This window comes from Oncorhynchus gorbuscha, linkage group LG19, assembly GCF_021184085.1.
Source record: "Oncorhynchus gorbuscha isolate QuinsamMale2020 ecotype Even-year linkage group LG19, OgorEven_v1.0, whole genome shotgun sequence".
Classification (NCBI taxonomy): Eukaryota; Metazoa; Chordata; class Actinopteri; order Salmoniformes; family Salmonidae; genus Oncorhynchus; species Oncorhynchus gorbuscha.
In genome coordinates, this window is record NC_060191.1 from 76008212 (window position 1) to 76028006 (window position 19795).

Consider the following 19795-nt stretch of genomic DNA (forward strand, 5'->3'; position numbering starts at 1 on the left):
AATTAATCCATGCTTTTGTCACTTCTAGGTTAGACTACTGCAATGCTCTATTTTCCGGCTACCCGGATAAAGCACTAAATAAACTTCAGTTAGTGCTAAATACGGCTGCTAGAATCCTGACTAGAACCAAAAAATTTGATCATATTACTCCAGTGCTAGCCTCTCTACACTGGCTTCCTGTCAAAGCAAGGGCTGATTTCAAGGTTTTACTGCTAACCTACAAAGCATTACATGGGCTTGCTCCTACCTACCTCTCTGATTTGGTCCTGCCGTACATACCTACACGTACGCTACGGTCACAAGACGCAGGCCTCCTAATTGTCCCTAGAATTTCTAAGCAAACAGCTGGAGGCAGGGCTTTCTCCTATAGAGCTCCATTTTTATGGAACGGTCTGCCTACCCATGTCAGAGACGCAAACTCGGTCTCAACCTTTAAGTCTTTACTGAAGACTCATCTCTTCAGTGGGTCATATGATTGAGTGTAGTCTGGCCCAGGAGTGGGAAGGTGAACGGAAAGGCTCTGGAGCAACGAACCGCCCTTGCTGTCTCTGCCTGGCCGGTTCCCCTTTTTCCACTGGGATTCTCTGCCTCTAACCCTGTTACGGGGGCTGAGTCACTGGCTTGCTGGGGCTCTCTCGTGCCGTCCCTGGGGGTGCGTCACCTGGGTGGGTTGATTCACTGTTGTGGTCGGCCTGTCTGGGTTCCCCCCCCCCCTTGGGTTGTACCGTGTCGGAGATCTTTGTGGGCTATACTCGGCCTTGTCTCAGGATGGTAAGTTGGTGGTTGAAGATTTCCCTCTAGTGGTGTGGGGGCTGTGCTTTGGCAAAGTGGGTGGGGTTATATCCTTCCTGTTTGGCCCTGTCCGGGGTGTCCTCGGATGGGGCCACAGTGTCTCCTGACCCCTCCTGTCTCAGCCTCCAGTATTTATGCTGCAGTAGTTTATGTGTCGGGGGCTAGGGTCAGTTTGTTTATCTGGAGTACTTCTCCTGTCCTATTCGGTGTCCTGTGTAAATCTAAGTGTGCGTTCTCTAATTCTCTCCTTCTCTCTTTCTTTCTCTCTCTCGGAGGACCTGAGCCCTAGGACCATGCCCCAGGACTACCTGACATGATGACTCCTTGCTGTCCCCAGTCCACCTGGCCATGCTGCTGCTCCAGTTTCAACTGGCCTGGGCCCTAGGACCATGTCCCAGGACTACCTGACATGAGGACTCCTTGCTGTCCCCAGTCCACCTGGCCATGCTCCTGCTCCAGTTTCAACTGTTCTGCCTTACTATTATTCAACCATGCTGGTCATTTATGAACATTTGAACATCTTGGCCACGTTCTGTTATAATCTCCACCCGGCACAGCCAGAAGAGGACTGGCCACCCCACATATGCTCTCTCTAATTCTCTCTTTCTTTCTCTCTCTCGGAGGACCTGAGCCCTAGGACCGTGCCCCAGGACTACCTGACATGATGGCTCCTTGCTGTCCCCAGTCCACCTGACTGTGCTGCTGCTCCAGTTTCAACTGTTCTGCCTTATTATTATTTGACCATGCTGGTCATTTATGAACATTTGAACATCTTGGTCATGTTCTGTTATAATCTCTACCCGGCACAGCCAGAAGAGGACTGGCCACCCCACATAGCCCGGTTCCTCTCTAGGTTTCTTCCTAGGTTTTGGCCTTTCTAGGGAGTTTTTCCTAGCCACCGTGCTTTTACACCTGCATTGTTTGCTGTTTGGGGTTTTAGGCTGGGTTTCTGTACAGCACTTTGAGATATCAGCTGATGTACGAAGGGCTATATAAATAAATTTGATTTGATTTGATTTGATTTGCTGTAGCACGGAGCTGCTGATAACAGGCATGAAGGTTCTGGTCTGGATAATAGGATTTACGACCTGTCCTTAAAAATGCTGCTGAAATCAGTCGGTTTGTGCCCTCTAGTGGAGAATGTATGTAAAATAGAGGTGCAGAAGAGCTGAGGACATCATTCATCTATGTATGTTAAATTCATAACCGTAAATTTCTAAATGGTTGGTTAACAGTGCCGATTTTAGCAAGTACATCTTGCTAAAATCGGCACAAATAAAAATTGGGGGATGCATGCCAGCAAAGTCACTACACAACACTAAACAATGCATGAATTGCACTATATGGGTGACAAACTGTGACCACAAACTGTTTGGGCCTACATAAAGCTGTCCCAACAGCAGAGTCCCAGCAGCAGAGTCCCAACACCTTACCACTGCTTCCAGCCTTGTCTGGAAGCGAAACAGTTAATTCAGCCTCATTTATTGACATGTTAAAAAACATATATATGGCTATATATGGCTGACTTGCTTAAATAAATTTGTTTTCTACTGACAATTGAGATGTACAAACTATGGTATAAGGGGATGACGAGCGGATGAGAGGCAATCCGTAATTTCAATTAAGACACAAATGTGTGAGCTAAGATGGACATAGTCAATATAACTATTTATTCAGCACTTTTGAAATTTATTTATTTTATTTATTTTTATTTCACCTTTATTTAAAAATTAACCAGGTAGGCAAGTTGAGAACAAGTTCTCATTTACAATTGCGACCTGGCCAAGATAAAGCAAAGCAGTTCGACAGATACAACGACACAGAGTTACACATGGAGTAAAACAAACATACAGTCAATAATACAGTATAAACAAGTCTATATACGATGTGAGCAAATGAGGTGAGAAGGGAGGTAAAGGCAAAAAAGGCCATGGTGGCAGAGTAAATACAATATAGCAAGTAAAACACTGGAATGGTAGTTTTGCAATGGAAGAATGTGCAAAGTAGACATAAAAATAATGGGGTGCAAAGGAGCAAAATAAATAAATTAATTAAATACAGTTGGGAAAGAGGTAGTTGTTTGGGCTAAATTATAGGTGGGCTATGTACAGGTGCAGTAATCTGTAAGATGCTTTGACAGTTGGTGCTTAAAGCTAGTGAGGGAGATAAGTGTTTCCAGTTTCAGAGATTTTTGCAGTTCGTTCCAATCACTGGCAGCAGAGAACTGGAGGGAGAGGCGGCCAAAGAAAGAGTTGGTTTTGGGGTTGACCAGAGAGATATACCTGCTGGAGCGTGTGCTACAGGTGGGAGATGCTATGGTGACCAGCGAGCTGAGATAAGGGGGGACTTTACCTAGCAGGGTCTTGTAGATGACATGGAGCCAGTGGGTTTGGCGACGAGTATGAAGCGAGGGCCAGCCAACGAGAGCGTACAGGTCGCAATGGTGGGTAGTATATGGGGCTTTGGTGACAAAACGGATTGCACTGTGATAGACTGCATCCAATTTGTTGAGTAGGGTATTGGAGGCTATTTTGTAAATGACATCGCCAAAGTCGAGGATTGGTAGGATGGTCAGTTTTACAAGGGTATGTTTGGCAGCATGAGTGAAGGATGCTTTGTTGCGAAATAGGAAGCCAATTCTAGATTTAACTTTGGATTGGAGATGTTTGATATGGGTCTGGAATGAGAGTTTACAGTCTAACCAGACACCTAAGTATTTGTAGTTGTCCACGTATTCTAAGTCAGAGCCGTCCAGAGTAGTGATGTTTGACAGGCGGGTAGGTGCAGGTAGCGATCGGTTGAAGAGCATGGATTTAGTTTTACTTGTATTTAAGAGCAATTGGAGGCCACGGAAGGAGAGTTGTATGGCATTGAAGCTTGCCTGGAGGGTTGTTAACACAGTGTCCAAAGAAGGGCCGGAAGTATACAGAATGGTGTCGTCTGCGTAGAGGTGGATCAGGGACTCACCAGCAGCAAGAGCGACCTCATTGATGTATACAGAGAAGAGAGTCGGTCCAAGAATTGAACCCTGTGGCACCCCCATAGAGACTGCCAGAGGTTCAGACAGCAGACCCTCCGATTTGACACACTGAACTCTATCAGAGAAGTAGTTGGTGAACCAGGCGAGGCAATCATTTGAGAAACCAAGGCTGTCGAGTCTGCCGATGAAATGTACAGCGACAAAATTTAAAACATGGGCCGTTCTTACAGTGTTCTCCCTGTACACCAAGTCAGAACTGTAAGATAAATAAAGGGAGCATATAAGCAGACAATTAAAGCTCTTACAATATTCAATAATTACATTTCTCTAAAACAGGTTATAGGCTACAGGTGAAAATAAGAGGGGAAATAGACCAAATTATTAGGGTGAGGCACATGGGCTACTATCAGCTTACTACACAACATACACTTAGTATTACTTTCTTAGCTACAGTGTATACACATCTCCCTGGCATATTACATCATTCATGCAGCAGCATACAATACATGTTTGGATTCACCTTGTTGTGCTGTGTTCACTTGAACAGGACGGTGGAGTGGCGGTTCTTTGTGGGCAAATGTCATAATTTGTCATCAAAGTCTGGCATTCTCGGGATTTATTGGGCTTTCAAGACAACTGGGAACTGTGGAGAAAAAAACAAGGTCGAATCATGATGATGTCATTGATCTTCATGCCGTAGCTCTAGAAAGAGACCCGAGTTCCCAATTTACAATTCCGAGTTGGATGACCAATCAAAACGTATTTTATCAGTCGGAGCTCAGTTTTTTCCAGAGTTCCCAGTTGTCTTGAACTCACTGAAGTCAGATTTCTCAGTTGCAAGTTAACAGTTGTTTTGAGCACGGCGGAAACGCGCTGGATTGACAGCATGGCCAATGTTGAATGTTTATCATTTTAAGCTTGGAAAAGAGACCCTTAAACACAGAATTTGTACCACACACCACACACCCACTCCATTGAATATCAGGCTAGTGATTGCCTTGCAATGCTTGCAGCTAGCCACTGATTCCTTCCAAACCACTAATTGTTGAATTTGCGATTTCCAACTTGTTGTGTAATGTTTATGTCCAATGGCCGATGAGCACCGATACATTTTATCTATAATTTCTCTTCATATGAAAAGGATTTGCCAATAGATTGACGACTTGATTCATTATGATGACTGCTAGCTTGCTAGCTAAGATTTTGAAAGTATGATGTCGACATAATCAGTCTAATCAAAGCTACGGTAGATATAATGCGATTTGACATCCTTTTATCTGTGGCCAATGACCTTGAGCCTTCTTGGATGGGCACTTCTAATGTAACTCTATGGCAGCACCCAAGGAGCTTGAATTTCCGAGCTCTACCCTTAGATTGTGCGGTGACGTAGTGTCCGCATGAGTGACAGAACACAGAGCCAATCACGGCACAACTAGAGAACATTACCAACCTCTACGCTCTGTATTTTCCACTGGCTGCCCAATCCACCACAGAAAGCACTGAGCTGGGCTGCAACACCTGCATTTTGGAGCTGCCTTACTCAATCAAGCAAAAAAAGAGACCATGTTTGTATGCAGCTTTATTAACTCAGTGAATTATATATATTTTTTTGCATTGTTTACAAACTGATATGTAACACGTATTAATGCCAAAATAACATACAAAACAGGCTCACCACTGATGGTTAAACATGCATAGATGTCAAGGAAGTAGCTCGCAAAATACCTTTGCTCGTAATAGTATGCTGAGTGATATGACCTTTCTCAGAGTTGGCCACAGGCCAGTGGTCGGATATTCTAAATGTCCTCTAAATGCATGCTGCATTCACAAATGACATGTTTCATTCAACACCATGGGTGTATGATTTTTATGACAAGGCCAATGTGTGTAAATTGTCATAATATATGATTAGAATGTAGTGTCAAAATCAGCTAGAAGAACATTCTGTAACCACACCCAAATGGACAAACGATCTCGAGTCCTCATTCAAATTCAACCAATCACTGAGTGTAAACAACAACCCAAACCACGCCCCTAGGAAAAATAGCTCTTTAAAACTGCCAATCACTTTCCCTGTATGCTGGAGGGAAATGACCTAACACACTTCTTTTTGTAGTCATCATTTGAACTGATCATGTAAAATCATGCCCCCTTTTTTATAAAAAACAAAATGTGTTGTTGATATTGGCCAATCACATAACAAGATATATTTAATCACAAATAAAATAGCTTTGTCACTAATGCAGCTCCGAGGCAGAGGTGGATAGCCTGTGTATTTACTTCAGGACACATACCTACTGGTATTTTAATGCTATGGACAAAACATGAAAAACATCTGCTCTTTCCATGACATGGGCTGACCAGGTGACAGCTATGATCACTTGTTAAGTCCACTTCAGTGTAGGTCAGTGTTCTCCAACTGGAGTAAAAACAACAACTTTTATTTATTTTCATGTTTGGACATAAAACACAGTACAAACTTAAGGAAATCAACTCCTAAGTTATTTTCATTTTTACAAATCCGTTCCCTAGTATTCTCACGCATAATAGAGACACGTGATTGTATACAAATGTGAACAAGGTTTGAAATGATTAGGTTTTAGTCAAATATTATATATGTTTGGGCTTCTTGCATTCAATTTGTAGTCGAAGAAACAAACTCGTCCTGCAGCTGAAGATGAAGGGGAGAAGACAGGTTAAAGAAGGACGTTTAAGCCTTGAGACGTGGATTCGTTACCACCACAATCTCAGACATAAAATGCTAATAGCATAACCGTAACACAGTTGAATTATAATGGAAAATACAAGTGATAATGTCTCTATTAATTTCTAACAGTGAATATACACTTAAAGCTATTACAAAACTGCACACTGTTTAAATGTTTTGTTTATTGACAGTAAAATAAAGGTTTGCAACCATATACTCATCTGTATGACAGAGAAATCATTTGAAACCTAAAACTAACATTTTTAACTTGCCTAAACTGGATCATTGGCTGTTTTACTATGATCGATAAACTGGCGCTCAGGGTTCATGAAAGGTTGAGGGATTTTTTTTCTTCTATTGAATGAATGCACACAAAACAATGATTTTTGAGCAGGCGAACTCAACGGTCCTCTGTTTCCTGCCTGTATCCGGGTCCTGTATGGAAGCCCGTGCGAGGCTGTCCCGGAGACCCCGCGCTGCCTGCACCTCTATCGTCTCGGGTGAGTTTGTTACAATGTAGCAATTTCTCTATTAATCTGAATAACTATATTAAAGCTGCAACATTTGCGTACTGCACGCGGATTGCAAACCTCGCATCCGCCTTGATCTAAATGCCGTAGTCCTGTACGGCGAGACAAACCGTTTTCATTTTCCAACGAATTCCCAAGCAAATACCCCCTGGTCCAAGAGTATTCCAACATTAACTCATATTTTGCTTGCAAGGAGAGCTGGCTTACGCAATTGCATGTTATTAAGGCAAACAAAATAATGCATCGGGAAAGCTAGGATGCAACGCTACCGTGCATTACAAGTGTTTCGATAGTAAAACCCTCTTGTGACGTTTTTACTTGTCAAATGTCTGAATCTGGTAACACCAGAATGTTGATAGGACGTTAGCAACTTAGCAGCTAATGCTAACGAAATGAAAGCTATGCATCAAAAGGTTCACAAATAGCTAGCTAGCAGATTCAGACGAATGGACATCCAAAACGAAACACGCGAATTGTTTTCGAGGAAACCCAGTAACAACAGGGTCCATAACAATTATATGATCGTGTCACTACATTGGAGGCATACAACGTTTTAAGTGAAAGCACCTAAAGTAGCCAGCCGCTCGCAGTGTCCCTCCCATTCATATGCTGCGCACCGCTCTTCCTCTCTGCCCTGCTGGCTGTGCAATGGCTACGACCGCTTTAGCTACCAACCAACATTATGGAGAGCGGCAAATGGAGATTTGTCCTCTATATATATATATATATATATATATATATATATATATATATATATATTTATATCTAAGTGTTTTTTTTTCTTTTCTCGGCCCAAGTCCGCTGCTGCTCGTCTCCGCCTCTCTGATCTCAGAATCTACTAGTTTATGTCGAGACGATACGAGCAGAGAGATTTAAAACATAAGCTGGTTTCAGCAACATCTCCGTCCTGTTTACTGGTAACATGAACAATCGGCCTCTCTGACTATAGATATTATTCTTCTATCTACTCGTGTATGTGTATATATATATATATATATATGAGGGATTTTATATTATTATTATTATATATATATATATATATATATATATAATAAAATAGAAATAAATCTCAACATTGAATGATAACCGAGTGAGTGAAAAACGCGCGTTTTTAACCCAGAAGGTGGTTTGCTCAAGGAAAGAGCATCACATTTTTATTGTGATCAGATCGTGGTGACATACAAGCAGAGTTGTTATGTTTGTATGCATGCTTAACTTGGCCTACAAAAATAACTTTCTTATTGTAATGCTCACATTTTTTTTGGGGGGGGGGTTTAATAGCAAGATAACTCATTCAAGAGCATCAATTAAGATTTCAAATCACTGATCATCAATAGGCTATGTATGTCATTAGTCCTGACCTTCTGGGCGAGACAAGTTAAATAAATCTGGAAAGTTTAAAAAATCAAACATTTTTCCTGTCCTATCTATATTTCAACCTGGTTTGTTCTCTGGTAGGTTTTAGTGTGGCGAAAACAACATAGCTCTGTTCTGCTCAGATCTGTGACGAATCGTAAGTAGCTCGTTTGATCTTGTTCTTGATACCACGAGGTGTTTTGACTGATGTCACGTTTATGCTAATATTTGTTAGTAAATAAACGTCAACCAACTGTAACGATGTATTTGAGAGGCAAGTGCACATTGTGCCACTTTATGTTTTCAATAAACATTGGAGACAAAATATAGTTTCCATGTTAACAACCTAAGCCAACCCCATCTGTTTTGCCCCAAACCCTGTGCAACTGTGGAGCAAAACAGACAACACTTAAACTCAATTTAGTCTCGAAATGTTTATAAAAAATATAAATACATTTGCGCTTGTATCTCAAATACATTGTTAGTTGTTGGTTAGCTTGCTAGCGAATTTGAGCCATATTAGCATAGACATGACATCAGTCAAAACATATCAAGAACAAGATGCAACTAGCTGAAAGAACCACCTACAACTCGCCACTTGACAGCTTCTTGTCATTGTTGCAAGTTATCTGACCGTTCAGAATCACAACAATGAAAGCCTTCCGGACACATCAATGCGCTGGCATCATTTTGGTGACGTTTTATTTTTTATTTTTTTTTTTTTGGGGGGGGGGGTGGAAGTATTTTTTAAAATTTGATATCGAACAGAAAATGTAGAAAAATAAAAACAACTTCCCCTTAAAAAAAACGGTTATCAGACTGTCACCGTAGCCGAGTTGGAAGGACAATTACACAGAGAACCTCCTCACAGCACTTCCTGGATGGTTGGATTCTGGGAACTTATGAAGCGCCTTTTAAAGAGACGCGCGTTAGAAATGAATATTCATGCGATAATGATGCAGTTAGTCTTTGTTTGCATCGTTGCTAGTATCTTTGTATCCCAAATGTAGGCTACACCTGGTTGATAGTATGTTGGTTTACCAAAAGGATTGCACAAGCTTTGTTTGATATAGCCTACCACTATATAACCCCCCCCCCCCTATTTATACTGGAGTGGTGAATGCAATGATTGATGTATTGAACTAAATATTGAACTAAATATTGTTGGGGGGGATGCTTAATGTGTTTTCAGTTGACATGGACGATGAAGATGGCAGGTGCCTGCTAGATGTCATTTGGTGAGTTCATATTCTACTATCCACTGTACACAACATCTAGTATACCTGACCAAGACATTGGTTTAGTCTATGTTGTAGGCTTGGGCAGGTATACTACCCCTATACCTAAGGGGGGGGGGGTGCATTTCTAAAATAGCCACAGGATGTATTTATTTTTTCAATACCGTCACAGGGTTCGACATTAACACTTGTCAAGTAAAACAGATGATCATGTCCATTACTCAGATCATAGAGACGGACAGTGGAAATTATATTTCAATCTATGGACAACTTGTTACAGCTGTTGATAAATCACTTGATAATAATCTGCCAGTTCTTTTCATGTAATTACATTTAGGATATATGGGGGAACATGGGTATATTCTAGAGGTCGACCGATTATGATTTTTCGATACCGATACCGATTATTGGAGGACAAACAAAAAAAGCCTATACTGATTAATCGGCTGATTTTTAAACAAATTTATTTGTAATAATGACAATTACAACAATACTGAATGAACACTTATTTTAACTTAATATAATACATCAATAAAATAAATTTAGCCTCAAGTAAATAATGAAACATGCTCAATTTGGTTTAAATAATGCAAAGACAAAGTGTTGGAGAAGAAAGTAAAACTGCAATATGTGCCATGTAAGAAAGCTAACGTTTCAGTTCCTTGCTCAGAACATGAGAACATATGAAAGCTGGTGGTTCCTTTTTAACATGAATCTTCAATATTCCCAGGTAAGAAGTTTTAGGTTGTAGTTATTATAGGAATTATAGGACTATTTCCCTCTATACCATTTGTATTTCATTAACCTTTGACTATTGGGTGTTCTAATAGGCACTTTAGTATTACCAGTGTAACAGTATAGTTTCAGTCCCTCTCCTCGCTCCTCCCTGGGCTCGAACCAGGAACACAACGACAACAGCCACCATCGAAGCAGCGTTACCCATGCAGAGCAAGGGGAACAACCACTCCAAGTCTCAGAGCGAGTGATGTTTGAAACGCTATTAGTGCGCACCCCGCTAACTAGGTAGCCATGTCACATCGGTTACACCAACCTAATCTCGGGAGTTAATAGGCTTGAAGTCATAAACAGCTGCTGGTAAACGCACGACAATGCTGTTTGAATGAATGCTTACGAGCCTGCTGGTGCCTACCACCGCTCAGTCAGACTGCTCTATCAAATCATAGACTTAGTTATAACATGATAACACACAGAAATACAAGCCTTAGGTCATTAATATGGTCGAATCCGGAAACTATCATCTCGAAAACAAGACGTTTATTCTTTCAGTGAAATATGGAACCTTTCCGTATTTTATCTAACGGTGGCATCCCTAAGTCTAAATATTGCTGTTACATTGTACAAGCTTCAATGTTATGTCATAATTATGTAAATTCTGGCAAATTAGGTGGCCCAAACTGTTGCATATACCCTGACTCTGCGTGCAATGAACGCAAGGGAAGTCACACAATTTCACCTGGTTAATATTGCCTGCTAACCTGGATTTCTTTTAGCTAAATATGCAGGTTTAAAAATATGTACTTCTGTGTATTGATTTTAAGAAAGGCATTGGTGTTTATGGTTAGGTACACATTGGAGCAATGATACGCACCACATCGATTATATGCAACGCAGGACACGCTAGATAAACTAGTAATATCATCAACCATGTGTAGTTAACTAGTGATTATGATTGATTGTTTTTTTATAAGATAAGTTTAATGCTAGCTAGCAACTTACCTTGGCTTACTGCATTCGTGTAACAGGCAGTCTCCTTGTGGAATGTAATGAGAGGCAGGTGGTTAGAGTGTTGGACTAGTTAACTGTAAGGTTGCAAGATTGAATCCCCCGAGCTGACAAGGTAAAAATCTGTCATTCTGCCCCTGAACAAGGCAGTTAACCTAGTTCCTAGACCAGTTAACCCACTGTTCCTAGACCAGTTAACCCACTGTTCCTAGACCAGTTAACCCACTGTTCCTAGACCAGTTAACCCACTGTTCCTAGACCAGTTAACCCACTGTTCCTAGACCAGTTAACCCACTGTTCCTAGACCAGTTAACCCACTGTTCCTAGACCAGTTAACCCACTGTTCCTAGACCAGATAACCCACTGTTCCTAGACCGTCATTGAAAATAAGAATTTGTTCTTAACTGAATTGTTAAATAAAGGCGTAAAAAAATATATATAATTTTGTTTTATAAAAATCGGCGCCCAAAAATACAGATTTCCGATTGTTATGAAAACTTGAAATCGGCCATTCCGATTAATCGTGTATTCAATTCACGAGTTGATGTAAAATCTATGCTTAACCTTTTATCGTGGTTGTTTTCTTGACCGATTTGTCCAAAATGGAACAATTTACTTTTCTGTCCTTGCATTTATGTCAGTGAAAGTTGTCCTTATATCATAGATGAATCATTTAAATTAGACATTGAATCCTGGATCTAGCTGTCAGACAGTTCTCATTCAGTGTTTCCTTATGTGCCAGGATGAAAACAACAGTTTTCATGGGCTCACAAATCCCCCAAAACGTTTTGCATTTGCAAAAATCGAATGCTTCACGCCGAAAGAGTCACCGTACCTTGATACTTAAAAGCCAAAACGATAGTGTCATTAACGTGTCAGAATACCTATTGGATGCGCATTTGCCAGACGGATTACCAGGTCGTGTACTCAGAGCATGCACGGACCAACTGGCAAGTGTCTTCACTGACATTTTCAACCTCTCGCTGACCGAGTCTGTAATACCTACATTTTTCAAACAGACCACCATAGTCCTTGTGCCAAATAAAACAAAGGTAACCTGCCTAAATGACTACAGCTCAGTAGCACTCACGTTGGTAGCCAGGAAGTGCTTTGAAAGGCTAGTCATGGCTCACATCAACACTATCATCCCAGAAACCCTAGACCCACTCCAATGTGCATACCGCCCCAACAGATCCACAGATGACACAATCTCTATTGCACTCCACACTGGTCTTTCCTACCTGGACAAAAGGAACACCTATGTGAGAATGCTATACATTGACTACAGCTCAGTGTTCAACACCATAGTGCCCACAACACTTATCACTAAGCTGAGGACCCTGGGACTAAACACCTCCCTCTGCAACTGGATCCTGGACTTCCTGATGGGCCGCCCCCAGGTGGTGAGGGTAGGCAACAACACTTTTGCCATGCTGATTCTCAACATGGAGGCCCCTCAGGGGTGTGTGCACAGTCCCCTCCTATACTCCCTGTTCACCCACGACCCCAACACCATTAAGTTTGCTGACGACACAACAGGGGTACGTATGCCTGATCACCAACAACGATGAGCCGGCCAATAGGGAGGAGGTCAGTGACCTGGCAGTGTGGTGCCAGGACAACAACCTCCCTCAACGTGATCAAGACAAAGGAGCTGATCGTGGACTACAGAAAAAGGAGGGACGAACACGCCCCTGTTCTCATTGATGGGGCTGTAGTGGAGCAGGTTGAGAGTTTCAAGTTAATTGGTGTCCATATCCCCAACAAACTAGAATGGTCCAAACACACTAAGACAGTCGTGAAGAAGGCACGACAACGCCTATTCCCCCTCAGGAGACTGAAAAGATTTGGCATGGGTCCCCGATCCTCAATAAGTTCTACAGCTGCACCAATGAGAGCATCTGGTTGCATCACCGCCTGGTATGGTAACTGCTCGGCATCTGACCGTAAGGTTCTACAGAGGGTACTGCGTACAGCCCAGTACATCACCAGGGCCAAGCTTCCTGTCATCCAGGTCCTCCATACCAGGCGGTGTCAGAGGAAGGCCCAGTACATCACCAGGGCCAAGCTTCCTGTCATCCAGGCCCTCCATACCAGGCGGTGTCAGAGGAAGGCCCAGTACATCACCAGGGCCAAGCTTCCTGTCATCCAGGACCTCCATACCGGGCGGTGTCAGAGGAAGGCCCAGTACATCACCAGGGCCAAGCTTCCTGTCATCCAGGACCTCTATACCAGGCGGTGTCAGAGGAAGGCCCAGTACATCACCAGGGCCAAGCTTCCTGTCATCCAGGACCTCCATACCAGGCGGTGTCAGAGGAAGGCCCAGTACATCACCAGGGCCAAGCTTCCTGTCATCCAGGACCTCCATACCGGGCGGTGTCAGAGGAAGGCCCAGTACATCACCAGGGCCAAGCTTCCTGTCATCCAGGACCTCCATACCAGGCGGTGTCAGAGGAAGGCCCAGTACATCACCAGGGCCAAGCTTCCTGTCATCCAGGACCTCCATACCAGGCGGTGTCAGAGGAAGGCCCAGTACATCACCAGGGCCAAGCTTCCTGTCATCCAGGACCTCTATACCAGGCGGTGTCATCGTCAAAGTCTTCGGTCACTCAAGTCAGACTGTTTTCTCTGCTACCGCACGGCAAGTGGGACCGGAGTGCCAAGGCTAGGACCAAAAGACTCCTTAACAGCTTCTACTCCAAATCCATAAGACTAATTATCAATTAATCAAATGCCACCCGCACTATTTACATTGACCCCCTCCCTTTTTATTGTTACACTGCAGCTTCTTGCTGTTATCTATGCATAGTCACTTCACCCCTACCTACATGTACATATTACCTCAACTAACCTGTACCCCAGCACATTGACTCTGTACCGGTACCCCCTGTATATAGTCTCCACATTGACTCTGTATCGGTACCCCCTGTATATAGCCTCCACATTGACTCTGTACCGGTACCCCCTGTATATAGTCTCATTACTAATCTGTACCCCTGTATATAGTCTCATTACTAACCTGTATCCCTGTATATAGTCTCATTACTAACCTGTACCCCCCGTATATAGCCTCATTATTGTTATTTTATTGTTACTTTCTATTACATTTTTTACTTTGGTCTTTTTAGTAAATATTTTCTTAACTCTGTTTATTGAACTGCCTTGTAAGTAAGCATTTCACAGTACGGTCTACACTTGTATTCCGCACACGTGACAAATACGATTTGATGTCGAGCTGTTTTCATGAAGTTGTGATGTTTTCACACATCATCTGATCCATTTAAGGATTTTTGTTTTTAATGACAAGTCAAGTGATGAAAAGATGATTTTGCATTGGATGCACTAACAGCCCAAGTCAAGTGATGAAAAGATGATGTTGCATTGGATGCACTAACAGCCCAAGTCAAGTGATGAAAAGTTGATGTTGCATTGGATGCACTAACAGCCCAAGTCAAGTGATGAAAAGTTGATGTTGCATTGGATGCACTAACAGCCCAAGTCAAGTGATGAAAAGTTGATGTTGCATTGGATGCACTAACAGCCCATGTGAACCCCAAAAAAATGTCAGAGATGAATATCCATGATAATGTTGCAATCTTATTTGTTATGCGGTGAAAACGTCCCGAGTGACTTGATGTTGATTATCTGTTGCTGTCTGCTTCATTTACAGCAGGGTCTCGTTAGGTTTAACAGAGGAAGCGTCAATGTAATATTTTCAAATGTTTTTCCGCCTCAGATTGGACACCGAGCCTACTGTGCGCAATTATTTAGGATACACTATTGTGCAACACCCAACACTATTCATATTAATTATTCTGTATACAATGACAACGAATGACAGCCTAATAGGCTTTACAGTATGATCTAGTAATGAAATATCATGACAAAAACATTTTGGTATCCAGCGATTTTCAACAATTACCAAGGAGTTTGAAGTAGCCTACTTCAGAGATACAAACTAGTCACCTTTAGGCGAAATTTGACGTTTTAATTAACGAAATAGGTTACCTATGGGGAATAGTGTAGGTCCGTTTAGATTTTGTTTTGTGTGTGTGTGGGCCTGTGGATCACTACTGGCTGTAAGCGAACGAGCGACGCGCGTTTGTAAGCGAACGAGCGACGCGCGTTTGTGCGTTTTGTGCGAACGAGCGACGCGTTTGTGTGCGTTTGTAAGCGAACGACGAACGAGCGATTTGTGCGAACGAGCGCGAACGCGACGCGCGTTTATGTAACGAGCGACGGCGTTTGTAAGCGAGCGAGCGACGCGCGTTTGTAAGCGAACCAGCGACGCGCGTTTGTAAGCGAACGGCGATTTGTGCCGAGCGTTTGTAAGCGAACGGCGACGCGCGTTTGCCCGTTTGTGCGAACGAGCGACGCGCGTTTGCGAACGCGCGCGCGTTTGTAAGCGAACGAGCGATGCGCGTTTGTAAGCGAACGAGCGATGCGCGTTTGTAAGCGAACGAGCGATGCGCGTTTGTAAGCGAACGAGCGATGCGCGCACGGCGACGCGCGTTTGTAAGCGAACGAGCGATGCGCGTTTGTAAGCGAACGAGCGACGCGTTTGTAAGCGAACGAGCGACGCGCGTTTGTAAGCGAACGAGCGACGCGCGTTTGTAAGCGAACGAGCGACGCGCGTTTGTAAGCCGAACGAGCGACGCGCGTTTGTAAGCCGAACGAGCGACGCGCGTTTGTAAGCCGAACGAGCGACGCGCGTTTGTAAGCCGAACGAGCGACGCGCGTTTGTAAGCGAACGAGCGATGCGCGTTTGTAAGCAATACTGGCTGTAATCCAAGGCTCAGCCAATCGTTCCTATATTAACAGAATGCAGCAGGAAACTGAAGAGAGAAGAGACAACCAATTTACTCACTACAGCATCAAAAAGACAACAGTTTGTCATTTAATTTACAGCAGCGCGTCCCCTGAACGATAACGAAGAGGTAGGCGAGAAGCCTGACCGGGGTAAGAAGGTGATGAAGCCTACTTCATGAGCTGTAACCGGGAAAAACAACTGGCTTTTTGGAAAGTTTGAGTTGAGGGAGAAAGTGTGGTGGAACAAGTATCTGTTAGCATTGTTAAGTAATCTTGCTCTCGTAGCTGGATCGAATTCTCCCGTTAGCTAACCATGTTGGGCAACATTAGCCAATTTAACTGATCAAATCATTGAGTTTGTTTGACAATTAGCTGGATAATAAAGTCAGACAGCCAGCTAGTTAATGTTACAACATCAGATAAGCTAACGGCGGTAACCAATGGGCCAACGGCGGTAACCAATGGGCCAACGGCGGTAACCAATGGGCCAACGGCGGTAACCAATGGGCCAACGGCGGTAACCAATGGGCCAACGGCGGTAACCAATGGGCCAACGGCGGTAACCAATGGGCCAACGGCGGTAACCAATGGGCCAACGGCGGTAACTGGTACTGTGTAAGACTCCTTGCCTTGTTGTGCCGAACCCCCCACCACCCCATCTCAATTCTTCATTGCTGCAACTTGCTTGCTAGTTGTTTCTGCACCGTTTAACATACATATCACTGATCTTAGTAGCAGAAAACCAATTTTTATTTGTGTCCTTCAAGGCAGCTGTCAATGATCACGTTAGGCTGCGTTTAATTCCTTTTCTTTATGGCGGTTTGATCATGGCACTAGTGATGTTTGCGGTTTTAGGGTTTGGCTATTTGTTTCAAGTTTATTAGTCTATACATAGATCTCTTTGCCAAAATTCATAATCTCTCCCATGTCTCATTCAACTAGTAGTTGTTGTGAAATGTTTATTGCTAGTCTACATTTCACTCCCTCTGTTTAATATAACACACATTAATTACCCCCCCCCCCATTTTATTTTGGAACTGCAAGGCCTGGCACACCTCAGAATAATGTTAGTAGCTCATGTTGACCAGTAGCGTGTGCCACAGAAAGTATTTGACTCTAGCCACAAAATTAAGGGAATTAGAAGGGGGGGGGGGATTTCGGCAGGCAAGAAAATGCCCCTCCCCCCTTCTAATTTTCTTTCATTTTGTGGCTAGAGTCAAATGGCTATGCTAAATTTTGGCAGGGGGGAAGAATTTAGGCACAACACAGTTCCTGAAGTTATAACGCGTTTGCTGCTTACTGGACCCTGGCAATCTGTGTGAAATGTTAACTAGCTAACGAACTGTCTGTGAACTCATGTTTTCCCTCTACAGTACGTGGTTAATTTTCAGAATGAGAGAATTGGGTGAAAAAATTAGGCGTTGCTTGTTAAACAAGTGGATTCAGGGATCAAGTGTAGCTGGAGCCGGGCCTGGTTTAAACTGGATGCCACTATAGAGGTGAAGGAACACCACACACTTTCCCTCTTTCAATACAGTGGATAAGAATACAGTGGATAAGAATACAGTGGATAAGAATACAGTGGATAAGAATACAGTGGATAAGAATACAGTGGATACGAATACAGTGGATACGAATACAGTGGATACGAATACAGTGGATACGAATACAGTGGATACGAATACAGTGGATACGAATACAGTGGATACGAATACAGTGGATAAGAATACAGTGGATACGAATACAGTGGATACGAATACAGTGGATAAGAATACAGTGGATACGAATACAGTGGATACGAATACAGTGGATACTCTGAAAGACAGTGGATACGAATACAGTGGATACGAATACAGTGGATACGAATACAGTGGATACGAATACAGTGGATACGAATACAGTGGATACGAAGGGGAATGCCAGGTGTGTTCTCTGCCCGAAAGACAAAGAGATCAATTATACCAACGAAGGGTCTCCTGCTCTGCTGGCACTTTGTAGAACAGATGTCCTCATGGCAGAAAGTGTGCAGTGTGTTAGTGTGCAGTGTGTTAGTGTGCAGTGTGCAGTGTGTCAGTGTGTCAGTGTGTTAGTGTGTCAGTGTGTTAGTGTGCAGTGTGTTAGTGTGCAGTGTGTTAGTGTGCAGTGTGTTAGTGTGTTAGTGTGTCAGTGTGCAGTGTGTTAGTGTGCAGTGTGTTAGTGTGCAGTGTGTTAGTGTGTCAGTGTGTTAGTGTGCAGTGTGCAGTGTGTTAGTGTGCAGTGTGCAGTGTGTTAGTGTGCAGCGTGTTAGTGTTAGTGTGCAGTGTGTTAGTGTGCAGCGTGTTAGTGTGCAGTGTATTAGTGTGCAGTGTATTAGTGTGCAGTGTGTTAGTGTGCAGTGTGTTAGTGTGCAGTGTGTTAGTGTGCAGTGTGTTAGTGTGCAGTGTGTTAGTGTGTGCAGTGTGTTAGTGTGTGCAGTGTATTAGTGTGTGCAGTGTATTAGTGTGTGCAGTGTATTAGTGTGTGCAGTGTATTAGTGTGTGCAGTGTATTAGTGTGTGCAGTGTGTTGGTGTGCAGCGTGTTGGTGTGCAGCGTGTTAGTGTGCAGTGTGTTTGTACAGTGTATTAGTGTGCAGTGTGTTTGTGCAGTGTGTTTGTGCAGTGTGTGCAGTGTGTTAGTGTGCAGTGTGTTAGTGTGCAGTGTGTTAGTGTGCAGTGTATTAGTGTGCAGTGTATTAGTGTGCAGTGTGTTAGTGTGCAGTGTGTTAGTGTGCAGCGTGTTAGTGTTAGTGTGCAGTGTGTTAGTGTGCAGCGTGTTAGTGTGCAGTGTGTTAGTGTGCAGTGTGTTTGTGCAGTGTATTAGTGTGCAGTGTGTTTGTGCAGTGTGTGCAGTGTGTTAGTGTGCAGTGTGTTAGTGTGCAGTGTATTAGTGTGTGCAGTGTATTAGTGTGTGCAGTGTATTAGTGTGTGCAGTGTATTAGTGTGCAGTGTATTAGTGTGTGCAGTGTGTTAGTGTGCACACTAACACACTGCACACTAACACACTGCACACTAACACACTGCACACTGAAACACTGCACACTGAAACACTGCACACTGAAACACTGCACACTGAAACACTGCACATTGAAACACTGCACATTGAAACACTGCACATTGAAACACTGCACATTGAAACACTGCACACTAACACACTGCACACAACACCATATATGTGAAGCCCTATATGTACAACTATTATATAAATTATACAATTATATAACATTGAGGTCTTTTGAAATTACAATTTAAGTGCTTAAAAAAGTTGCTGAAATCATTGAATTTCACTTGCCAATAACTGTATGAGCCCTGCTTAACATGTTATAGTCCTATGTTTTTGTGTTGGTGTAGTAATGGATATATATACACCTCTAAGTACACACAAGGAACTGCATAAATATCCTTTGTATTTTTCTGTTTCAATCCATTTTGACATTTTGATTTCGATGTCAAACATTGGCCCCGTTACCGAGTTCCAAACTGCCTCTTGAAGCAACGTCGGCACAAGAACTGTTCGTCGGGAGCTTCGTGAAAATGGGTTCCCGTGGCCGAACAGCCGCACACAAGCCTAAGATCACCATTCGCAACGCCAAGCTTCGGCCGGAGTGGTGTAAAGCCCCCCGCC

At 43.1% G+C, this 19795-nt stretch overlaps 1 protein-coding gene across 1 annotated transcript in view; it reads left to right on the forward strand.

Annotated features, from left to right (window-relative positions):
- The first annotated feature begins 6885 nt into the window (after nt 1–6885).
- The window catches only part of bicra (BRD4 interacting chromatin remodeling complex associated protein), a 79805-nt gene continuing 66895 nt past the window's right edge, over nt 6886–19795 (forward strand). The window contains exons 1-2 of the mRNA XM_046313779.1: nt 6886–6979; nt 9558–9603. Of these exons, the coding sequence (XP_046169735.1) occupies nt 6919–6979; nt 9558–9603 (107 nt within the window). The 5' untranslated portion in view covers nt 6886–6918. The remainder of the gene's footprint in view (nt 6980–9557; nt 9604–19795) is intronic.